This window comes from Clupea harengus, chromosome 3, assembly GCF_900700415.2.
Source record: "Clupea harengus chromosome 3, Ch_v2.0.2, whole genome shotgun sequence".
NCBI classification, from domain to species: Eukaryota; Metazoa; Chordata; class Actinopteri; order Clupeiformes; family Clupeidae; genus Clupea; species Clupea harengus.
Window position 1 is genome coordinate 9724422 of NC_045154.1, and position 11921 is coordinate 9736342.

Consider the following 11921-nt stretch of genomic DNA (forward strand, 5'->3'; position numbering starts at 1 on the left):
TGTCTGTCTGCTGTTGGGTCTGGGTGTGGGTGAGGGGGTTTACAGTGTAACCCACAGCAGGAGGCGTCCTTATAGCAGCCGACTCTGGAATGGATCTCAGGCTTAGCCGTGGCCTCAGGTGGAGCTGTGCCGGTTCAGGGCCGGCTTGGGTCCAGATCGGTTACTGAGTCTGGCAGCTGGCTCTGTCGTCATTGTTGCATTGTTATTTTCCCATGTCATGTCATATCATGTCATATCATGTCCTTTCATGTCAAGAAAGACAGCATGGTATATTTGAAGGTGAAGTGTTGTATTTTTAGACCTATTGTTTGTTTCATATAACCACAGTGTTTACAGTTCTTTCGATCATTCCCCCTACCCTTCCTTGTATGGCCTGAATATCCCCCTTGTGGTGATTAGGTGTAGTGCAGCATGAGATGTTAAGACAGTGAATGAGGTCAGATCAGATAAAGTGTTTTGTTGAAAGCTTTCATGGTCTAAGGAACTGTGAGAGTTCTGATATGTAGTTTCCACATCCAGCTCACAATAACATAGCCACTGTCATAGTCTTCCTGTTTGAAATGCACTACTATAGTACTGCAGAGAGGAAAAGGATATGAAGCCATTGCATAGCAAAGTGTTGTGAATATGAAAGAAATCAACCACTGACCTGAATCACAGCTGTTGACACAAAACAAACCGTTCTATTTGCTTAGTATTTTTTGTTCCATAAATGCCTAAGTGAGCACAAGATTAATGGCTTAACTGTTGGTTTTCTGCTGTGGCCTGGCTGGTTTTTGACCCAATTCTGTTTGTTCAGTGGATGTGTTTTTTGCTGTGTGTTCTGACTGTCATATAACGTTCCTAGTGTTCCCTTGATATTTATCTGACATTTACCTGATGTTAGCCGAAACCCTAGCTGGTGTTCAGCTCATGGAATCATGTAGCTGAACTGGTAGAGCAAGCCAGGAAGACAAAGGTCACAGGTTTCATCCCTGTGGCGCACACATACTTGTAAAGATTTGCGTATTCTCACACCCTCTAATGTATACCCTGTCTGCAGTGCAAGCTGCTTCAGGTGAAAGCATCTGCTAAGTGAATACATGGGAATGCAGTATCTTGATCGGCACTGTGGTTACTGTGGTCACCCCGATGAAATGTGCCGGATCAAGGCCAGATCTGTGCCAGAGTTGGCAACTGTTTCTCTGATCTTCCTCCAGTATTCACCCATCCTCTCTCCCTCTCCTCCCTCCCTCCCTCTCCTCCCTCCAGGTGCCACCAGAGACGTGGGCTCGGCCCTGACGCGGATGTGCATGCGCCACCGCAGCATCGAGGCCCGGCTGCGGCACTTCACCAAGTAAGAGTCCCCACAGTCACACCCCACTCGCATCACATCGCTCGCTCTCTCACACGGGCGTTTCACTGAGTCACTTCACCAAGTAAGAGTCCCCACAGTCACACCCCACTCCCATCACATCGCTCTCTCTCTCACACGGGCGTTTCACTGAGTCACTGCGCAGTACTAGCACAGAGAGCCGGTGTGGCTAATGTTAGCACTAGCAGATCATCTGTGTGGACTAGGGACTGGTGTGGCGAGTGTCAGCGTATCATGGGTGTGGAGAGAGGCTTTGTGCCGCTTTAGGAGATCATGTTGTGTCGTGTTTAGTGTGTGTCCTGCTGGTCATCTGTTTCATGTATGTGTCATTGCATAGTCATGACCCTGATCTCTTAGGGTATTACTGACTCAGAACACTGTCAGGAGGTTTAGCGTGCTAAATGAACAGTAGTTTATGAGTGAAGAGAAATGGGTATATGGTTGATTGACCGTATGAGACCGGTGGCATTTATACTGCTAATGTCCATTCTCATGTTCACTGTGACTCTGTCTCACTCTCTCTCTCTCTCTCTCTCTCTCTCTCTATCTATCTATCTATTTATCTGTCTGTCTGTCTGTCTATCTCTCTTAATGTTGTCTCTTCCTTCTCACCAGTGCTCTTATGGAGAAACTCATCGGCCCTCTCCAGGACAAGATTGAGGAGTGGAAGAAGACTGCCGCCCTGCTGGACAAAGACCATGCCAAAGGTCAGTGTCTAAGGGAATCAGAGCAGGAAGATGGCGATGTGGTTCCACACAGCCACAGACTCCGGACTCTGGCCCCGACCCAGTCACAGCCCTAGAGAACCTCAACCCCCAATGAGCTTCCGTCTCCTCATCTTCACCTCATGTATGCTGATTTACACACAAAGTGAATAGAACTAAGGAGGGTATTGGATGGCGGCCTTGTTGCTGTCTCCCATCCAGTGCTTGTGAAATCAGTGGTACTGAGAAAGGGGAGATGTGAGAAGGAAAGCCATGCAGGAACTCCGGGAAAGGCTGAGGGTACAGGCAAGGTCTCAGCGCATGATACAGGTGCAACTGTCACCTCTCTGCCTCAGCCTTCAGCACTTCACCCCAGTAAAAATGCAGTGGTATACGGAGGCTTTATGGACAGGTTATGTGTAGGTCAATTACCTGCATCTCCAGAAAAGATTAGCCTAATGTTGGTCAGCACACCTCCTCCTCACTGACCCTGAGTACCGGGGCCCCCCAGGGCTGCGTACTCAGTCCCCTCCTGTACTCCCTGTACACACAGGACTGTGTGGCAACACACAGTTCCAACATCATCCTGAAGTTTGCAGACGACACTACCATCCTGGGTCTCATCTCTAACAACGATGAGACCGCCTATAGAGATGAGGTAAGGGGCTTGGCAGCATGGTGCCAAGACAACAACCTGTCTCTAAACATCTGCAAAACCAAGGAAATGATTGTGGATTTCAGGAAGCTACAGAGGGGGGGTCACAACACCATACACATCGAGGGAGCTGCAGTGGAGAGAGTCTCCAACTTCAAATTCCTCGGTGTGTACATCAAGGATGACCTCACCTGGTCCATGCAAGCGGACTCGGCGGTCAAAACTGCACAGAAGCGGCTTTACTTCTTGAGGAGACTCAAGAAGTTTGGCATGTCTTCTAAAACACTGAAAAACTTTTATAGATACACCATTGAGAGCATCCTCTCAGGCTGCATCACTGCCTGGTATGGTAGCTGCTCCGCTGCCGATCACAAGGCCCTGCAGAGGGTGGTGAAGACAGCGGAGCGTATCATCGGCGGCCATCTCCCTTCCGTGCAGGGCATGTACAACAGTAGATGCCTGAGAAAAGCACGGAACATTGTCAAGGACCACAGCCACCCAGGCTATGGTCTATTCACACTGCTGCCGTCTGGTAGACGCTACCGGAGCATCCGAGCACGGACTACCAGACTCACAAACAGTTTTTACCCCCAGGCTGTTAGGCTGCTGAATCAGCAACACTGAACAGTCGCCATCACCTTGTACTTCACACCCATACAAATACACTTGCTACATATATATATAAACCCACATTTTTTATCTTATTTAATTTAATATTCCCCACCCTGGAAACTGCCCTTCTTGTATTTTAAACTGTTGTTACTTGCTGCTGCGTAGATGTTGGCTGCCAAGTCATAAGAATTTCGCTGCGCTGAAGAAATTTGGTGTATGCGACAATAAACACTTTGACTTTACTTTGAACCAGATTGCAGTTTCAAGTATCAAGTCGGTTCACTGAAGAACAACAACAAAAAAAATCCTTTGTATGTGTTTCTGAAAATGTTGTCCTCTGTCTGCAGAGTACAAGCGATCCAGGCAGGAAATTAAGAAGAAATCCTCAGACACCTTAAAGCTTCAGAAGAAAGCCAGAAAAGGTATGTTCCTAATGTGCTTGTCTTGCCTTGCTACCCTAGTGGATTTCCTCTCCACCTCTGCATCCATAAGAAACCTCAGCTGACTTCCAGATTCATTACACACACACACACACACACACACACACACACACATGAACACTGCCTGGTGCATGACGCAAGTATCCTGATGCATTACGTTCACGGCAGAATCTGCAGAGATTGTCATGCATATCCAAGTATTATCCTCATTTTGCCATCACAGAATATTTTGGTGCTGATTGGATCCAAAATCTGAAGGGATCTCAGCCTGGCAAATGGTCTAATATTTCTGGTCAATACGAACCACCAGAAAAGCAAAGTATTTCAGATGTCAGTCAGTAATGAGCTGTTGTGGCCAGTGGACAGACCAGACAGGCTTGGTGGCCTTGATCCTCCTGCCAGGTGGATTACTAGGTCTGTTAGGAGCCCGGTGCTAATCCAACTGACCAAAACCTTGAACTCTGACTGGCCTCTTAGGGTTGGACATACTGTAGATATGAGGGACCAGATGATAAGATGACTGCTCTCATGTTGAGTGAGTCCCTGTGTCCTCAGATGGATATTTCTGAGAATTAGACATGGAGGATGCCTGTCACAGAACACTGCCATCTAGTGGCCAATCTGTCAACACACACACACACACACACACACACACACACACACACACACACACACACACACACACACACACACACACACACACACACACACACACACACACACACACATGCATGGCAGAATGTCCATGACATATTTACAAATATGGCTGTAATGCTTGCTTTTGCTTAGGCTGATCTGAATCAGCTTTTGGGCTTGTTTCAGTACTCCCCTGAAAAGCTAACTTTGGTACCTGCCTCTTCCCTCTCTTTTTCTTTGTCCTACTCTGTCTCCCTCTCTCTCTCTTGGCCTGTGATCTCTGTCTAGAAATCCCGGGTATGTATGCTTTTCCTGCTAGCTTTAAATGTTTCAACTCAGCATTGCCCGCCTTCCACTTCACCTCCATTTCAACGCCACGCTTTGTCATATCTGTTTCTTGCAGTGTTAGTGACTGTTCACTCATCATGTTGTGTCTCACGCAAACAAAGCACATCACACTTTCACTGTGTTCTCATTCGTCGCTCATGACCCATCCAGTTCCGTGATCTTAGGTGTGGGTGACCCATCTGCTCATCATCAGTGCTGTTGCATCCAAATGGAGACTGATCAGCTATCAGATATCATGTTCTCATAATCTCTATCCCTTCCATACTTCTTTCTCTCCTTTTTCTCTTCTCTTTATCTTTTTGTCCTTATCATTTTCTGCCTGCTTGTCCCTACCCCAACCTCTCCATCCCTGCTCTCTCTCTCTCTCTCTCTCTCTCTCTCTTTCTCTGTCTGTGTCTCTCTCTCTCTCCCAGGAAGAGGAGGGCTGCAGCCACAGCTGAACAGTGCCATGCAGGATGTGAGTGACATGTACCTGCTGATGGAGGAGACGGAGAAGCAGGCGGTGCGCCGAGCCCTCCTGGAGGAGAGGGGGCGCTACTGCAACTTCATCACCATGCTGCTGCCTGTGGTGGTAAGACAGGGAGAGGGTGAGTGGGAGGGAGAGAGGGAAGGAGAAGATAAGAGAGAGGGTAAGAGGAAGAGAGTGCGAGTAAGAGAGGGAAGGAATGTGGTAAAAGATAGTAAAGGGAAAATGACAAAAAGGTTGAGTGAGAGGGGTGAGAGATACAGGGAGAGTGAGGGAGAGGAAGAGGGGAACGTGGCCAACAGGAGAAATGAGAGAGAGTGTGTCTAAAGACAGGGGAGGTGAGAAAGAGGTAAACAGACAAAGAGAGGAAGACAGGTGATAGGAAAGTGGGGAGTGCTCCGGTTCACAAATAAGAGCTTCTTTCTTTCTCTGTGCAATCAGAATGGAGAGATTGCCATGTTGGGAGAGGTCACTCACCTTCAGGCCATTATTGATGACCTCACAGTGCTGACCACCGATCCACACAAACTGCCTGCTGCAAGTGAACAGGTACACACACACACACACACACACACACACACACACACACACACACACACACACACACACACACACACACACACACACACACACACACACGCGCACACACACAAACACACAGACACTTGCACATCTTGCACTGTATACATCACTGCTGTATAATAACACCATGTAAACTTCTAACCTCTTGTGTGCTGTGTGTAGGTGATAGTGGATCTGAAGGGCTCTGATTATAACTGGTCTTACCAGACTCCCCCATCCTCCCCCAGCAGTCTGGGCTCCCGTAAGAGCAGCTTATGCAGGTAGGTACATTAACAGACACCACTGAAACATATGTACTCTTGTTCTTTCTATTACTGCTACTGGTCTTGCATTGACTCTTGCACTTGAAGGACAATTTTGTTCTTCATTGACTTTTAAAATAGCATCGTTTTTACGTTTTTCCATTTTAAGACCTATTAGAGTCCCTTTCTAATCCAAATAATGTATTAGGCTATTTCAGTTTTATTTTCTCATGTAAGCCACTGCTGTCAGCATGTTTATGTCCTCTCTCTGCAATTCCTTCATTCTTCCTGCAGTTTGGCCCACCTGCCACCAGGTGGAGCTCACCGCCTCAGCAGTGTGTCATCTCATGACTCTGGCTTCATCTCCCAGGATGCCAACAACCACTCCAAGCCTCCCTCTCCCATGCCCTCCGATATCACCAGCCAGGTAGGACACAATGCTCCAACAGATCCTATCTAGAGTATACATCAATAAATCAAGGCTGTGTTATACACACTCTTACAAATTCAACTGCAAAGATACACATCCTCACTACCACTTTATCCCACTGTCTGTTTGGCCCTCCCCATCCCCTCACACTGTGTGCCTTCCTCCCTCTACCCACTGTCTTATTCTGGCTCCCTCTCCTCTTCCCTTCCACAGAAGTCCTCCAGCTCTGCCTCATCTGAGGCATCTGAAGTGTGTCAGTCTGTGAGTGAGTGCAACTCCCCCACTGCGGTGAGTGTCACACACACATGCACACACACGCACGCGCACACACACACACACACACACACACACACACACACACACACACACACACACACACACACACACACATAACATAACATAATTGTGTCTGTGGCAAACGTACAATGGCAAGCCATTTGCTATTGTGTCTGATTGTGGCAAAATTTGTCCTATTGTGCCCGACAGTATCAAATCGTTTGACATTGTACTACTGACAATGGTAAACCTTTTGCCACTGTGTCATACTATTGTATATAATTTAACATTTGCAGACTCTTCACTCTTCTATCACACATGATGAGATATGTCATGTTTTTTCTCAGCTGTTGGTTTTTCCCCATAAGTAAATGTTAACATGACCTCTATGCTAACCTCGGCTCCTAAAGACAGAATGTATTTGTTCAAAACCTCATGCTACACCACCCCACTTACATAATCAGATCTCTTTTACTCTGTTCATGATGTTAGCATACGTGCATAGCATGCACAGAAAGTGGACTTAATAAGCTACACAACAGGGCTTAGCTTTCTACATTCTGATAAAATCATATTCTAATGTGGGATTACATTCAGCAAATGAACTCGCTAAAACTATTTGGGGCCAGGCAAAAGAAAGTTTGAGGCTTTAGCCCTGAAATCACAGGCCAGATGATGCCCCTGATTCTAAAGGGCTGTAGCTGTAATCCTATAAAGCTGTAATCCTTAAAGTTTCTCATAAAGCCTTTTTAAAATATGATTGCAACCCTACCACAATTGGTGTACTTTTATGACAGCCAGACAATAGTGGTGTAGTCTGGGGGTAGAACAGATATGTGTTAGAGTGGGGTTAGGAAGGCTTAAGCTGCCAGTGCTACTGCTTTGTGTCAGCTGTGTTGAGACTCTCTTTGTGACCATAATATCTATCCATCCCACAGTTTGGCTCATCCTTTGCTACCTTCCGCCCTGCTCACTCACTCACTGGCTCCATGAGGCCACTCTCTTTCATACTTCCTGTGTCCCCTCATAACTATTCCCCTGGATCAAACACCCCCTCACCCACATCAAAGGTTCCTTGCTGGAAGGTTTGTTTTTATTTTGACCATTTCAGTTCTAGCCCTGGTTTTGCTTTTGTCTCTCATGCTTTTAATTAGCTTTCTGTCTGATTTAATCATTTTCTGCCTAACACTCAGCGTCCTATTAGCTTTTGTTAACATTTTTTTTCTTTCTTTTCATTTTACATGTATCTTTAGTTTCAGCTGTGTTAAATCCAGCATTAGCACTTTAAAATGCAATTCACGCCTGTTAAACACTTTGGATTGTATTGAAGATTCTTCCTCGGTTTTGAAAACAAGTGTTTAAAGATGCCTCCAAAAACTCGAACTCCCACAGTGCATTTCTGCACTGGTTACTCAGTAACACTTCCTTCACTCCTGCAGGATTGGGCAAAGTCAAATTCTTATGACCTGTCTAATGCCTACGAGACCCGGGCTGCCTCTCAACCTCGAAGACATGACCCGCTGGAGAGACTCAGGGACGCAGAGAGCCCGTATATGACAAGAGGGAATGCTGGGATACACCAGGAGGACCCACAAAGGGCCAGGATGAGCCCTATTACTGTGGCACCCAAGGTAATCCATCAACAAAGGGCATTATTTCACCAACAGCTTTCATTGTCTGTACAAATGGCCAGTGTATAAAGTATGTATATTCATGTATACCATTATATATATGTGCAGTATTATTAATAACTTTATAATATACAATGGTAATGTTTGTGTATAACTGCAGGTATACATATACATGGCCACTTGTTTCGGCCCATATCAGTAAATAAATGTTTTGTATGTTGGTGCCCTTCACAGTGTATTAATGTATATTCCCATGTGTCTCTGTGTGTGTGTGTTGGTGTGTGTGTTTGTGTGTGTGTTATTGTGTGTATTGTGGGTTTGTGTGTGTGTGTATGTTCCCAGCATATGAAACCCATGTGCTCAGCTGCGAGTGAGTTAGCCATGGTGTTGACACGCGGCTTGAGTGTGGACCAACAGAAGAGCAGTCGGGACTCTCTGCAGTACTCCAGTGGATACAGTACTCAAAACACCACGCCATCATGCTCAGAAGATACCATACCATCACATGGTAATACAAGCACACACACACACACACACACACACACACACACACACACAGTGCACTGAAAATACCACACAATCCCCTTCTCCCACACAAACACATAAAACGCAGATAAACACACAAATAGTGTACCATGTTATCCTACTCAGAAAAATGCTATAACGTTACTCGACTTTTCTCTTATTCTTCCTCCCTTTTTTCTGTCCACTCATCCTCTCTCCTCAGGCTCAGACTATGACAGCTACTCCATGAATGGTGACGCAGACGTCGACCCTCATACAGACTTCGACAAGTCCTGCACGGTCCCTCGCCATAGCAACCTGGCTCAGAATTACCGGCGTATGATCCAGACCAAGAGGCCTGCCAGCACGGCGGGGCTCCCTGCAGGCATAGGCCTCAAAGTGGGCACACCGCCTCATGGCACCACCCCTCATGGCACCCACTCCCACCCCCACAGCCCGTCCGACACCAACGGGGCCGGGGGCCATGGTGGAATGGTCATTTCATCAGGGACGGCCACCATTCGTCGAACCCCATCGTCTAAAACAGGGGTGAGGCGCACCCCGTCGAATGTTGGCCCCATCCCTATACGGCCCCCGATCGTCCCGGTCAAAACCCCCACAGTCCCAGACTCTCCGGGGTTCCCCCCTCCTCCCCCGGAGACCAACGGCAGTCAGGAGAGCCTCTACGTCGATGACCTCCCGCCGGGAGCCCTGGACTACATGAAGGCCTCGCCCAAGCGCCTCAGCCTGCCCACCCAGCCGTGGGGCTCTGCTGGTGGGTATGACCAAAGCCTGTACCCCCCGCATCCCTGTAGTTTGGATCTCCAGCAGCAGCAGCACGAGGACCTGCTGCTGGCCGCCAACCGCCACACCCTGGTGGAGCAGATCGGAGAGCTGGTGGCCAGCGCCCATGCGCTGGGCGATGGGCATTTCCTGTTCCCCTCCCAGACAGAGGTGGCAGCGGCGAGCCATAACCAGAGTCTGAGGGAGAAGATGCTGGTCCCAGACGGGGAGGACATGCTGAAGACCATCCGCAGGGGCGTGAGGTTGCGGAAGTCGGAGTGCAACGACCGCTCGGCACCACGGATCACGCCCTAGACCCAACCACGCAACACTATATGCCTTTGGCTCTTAATCACAAGCAAAGGCTGGGGATAGGTTGCGTCTGTCTCAAATATGGGAGGAATGGTTATATAGGTTTTTCAGGGCATCTCAGCTCTTACTGGACTGACATTGATAAACTGAGTGGTCTGAGAGGATTTCCATCTGACTTTCTGGGCCTTGACAGGAAGTGGAAGGTGATAGCTAAAACCTGCATACCCACACTGATCCATTTGTAACAGAGATGCCATTCTTTCCTTATGGCAAACACCTCAGTGAAATGCTTTTAGAAATATAATATTAGCTAGAGTTAGCTATAATTAACAAGAGTAACTGCAAACAGCTTAATTAAACTGACAAATAACCACTGAATGACCATGGTCACTGTAATCTCCACATATATGCTGTATATATATGGACATGAATGGAAAGAGATGTACTAGTGGAATGTTCTTCAGTAGAGCCAGATTGCCAGGGACTTTTATTGCGGCACATTGCAAGAGTTGACTGCTGAAGGTGGACACTGCCAGGGAGCTCAATGCTTTTGATGTCAATGCTTTCGATGAAGTTATGATGTCAGAGACTATGATGTCATGAATCCCTTGCCTGTGGAACTGTGTTCATGTGATGTGTCGGGATTCACAGGTATATCACACATCTGCTGACAACCATGTTAAACTAAAGCTACAACAAAAAAAAACACAAAAAAAAAACGCCAAAGCATTTTGTTCTTTAACTTTTAAATACATTAAGCACAAAATGGCCGACTCCACAGCACTCACTGAAGCTTCCCTCAGTAGAATGGACCCCAGAGGTGAGCCTCATAACTTAACACTGCCAAATGATCGGCTGGATGTCTTATTCCCTTTACAGTATGTACTGTCTTTTATGTAGTCCTTTGGGGAAAGTATAAATGTTTTTCATTTTCGTTCGTTTTTTTTTTTTTCTACTACGTAGTGTATGTCATTTCTTTTTGTCTTATATTGGTTGTAGTAGTAGTGGAGCAGGGTGAGATAAGAGAAATTAGATGGGACGGGTTTCCCATTTGCAAGTTGCTCCAAGTTACTTCCCTACCAGAACCACTAGCTGTTGAAAAGATGGAAATGCATGTCAAATAAAATAACAAGCCATATTGTAGTGTTTCTTGTTTTCTTTTCTTGCTTCTTGAGTAATGTAACAATTATATTTCTAATTCAATGAAACTGTTGTCTGGCTAGTTTTTGTTCTAAAATATCTTTAATAGTAATAATATATAATAGCAACCTCCAAATGATTTAATGACAATATACTGATCTTTGAAGGGTTCTGGATTACTTTTTCCCCTGATTGTGTAGATTCGATAACAATCATAGATTGCGCATTTTTTCTCAAAAGGATCTCAACCAGAGGGTGGCAATGTTTTGCCGTAGTACCTCACCAAACACTGGCATTATTTATCACTTAATACAGGCACACAGCAAGTCAGTCACATACACTGATTTGGTCAGATGAAACTGCAGTGTTCACATACAACACAAGAGGGTGCTAGAGAACTGAAAAACATTGGGCATTGGCCAGTTCTCTTCTCCATCATCTCCTCCCGTTTCTGGGGTCCTCCTCCTTAGGTAGGTCATTCAGTTGCTCCCTGTAACTATTACATGAATGAAAAAATGATCTATTCAATATTTACAGATGTTGCGGTGAGGTTGTTCTTCGGTCTGTATGGAGCCAAGAGTGTGGCCTCAACCTGCTTTTCCTCAGGTGGCTTGTACCAATGCTCCCTCTCAGACTCAGCTCTACTCCAGTGCTCTTCAGCCATGTTACCAAAAGCTCAATGCTTTTGACGGACTGGTATAGGTGTGGATTCATCAGCAGCTGATTTAGTAACTCATTGAGCCCTACACTGGGCTAGTTCTGCTTCAGTCAGCAATAATGCACAAGACAGATCACAAGGTTTAACT

The 11921-nt window shown here is 46.5% G+C and overlaps 1 protein-coding gene across 3 annotated transcripts in view; it reads left to right on the forward strand.

Moving 5' to 3' along the window:
- The window catches only part of mtss1la (MTSS I-BAR domain containing 2a), a 27021-nt gene extending 15908 nt beyond the window's left edge, over positions 1-11113 (forward strand). Inside the window, exons 4-16 of one of the 3 annotated variants that reach the window (XM_012833092.3) lie at positions 1252-1336; positions 1970-2061; positions 3673-3747; positions 4690-4698; positions 5163-5320; positions 5657-5764; positions 5960-6057; positions 6334-6466; positions 6683-6757; positions 7684-7830; positions 8185-8376; positions 8719-8884; positions 9104-11113. In XM_012833092.3, coding sequence (XP_012688546.1) covers positions 1252-1336; positions 1970-2061; positions 3673-3747; positions 4690-4698; positions 5163-5320; positions 5657-5764; positions 5960-6057; positions 6334-6466; positions 6683-6757; positions 7684-7830; positions 8185-8376; positions 8719-8884; positions 9104-9978 — 2213 coding nt within the window. In that variant the 3' untranslated portion in view covers positions 9979-11113. The remainder of the gene's footprint in view (positions 1-1251; positions 1337-1969; positions 2062-3672; positions 3748-4689; positions 4699-5162; positions 5321-5656; positions 5765-5959; positions 6058-6333; positions 6467-6682; positions 6758-7683; positions 7831-8184; positions 8377-8718; positions 8885-9103) is intronic. The other 2 variants (XM_031564514.2, XM_031564513.2) reach the window with 2 other exon arrangements.
- Positions 11114-11921: the final 808 nt, after the last annotated feature.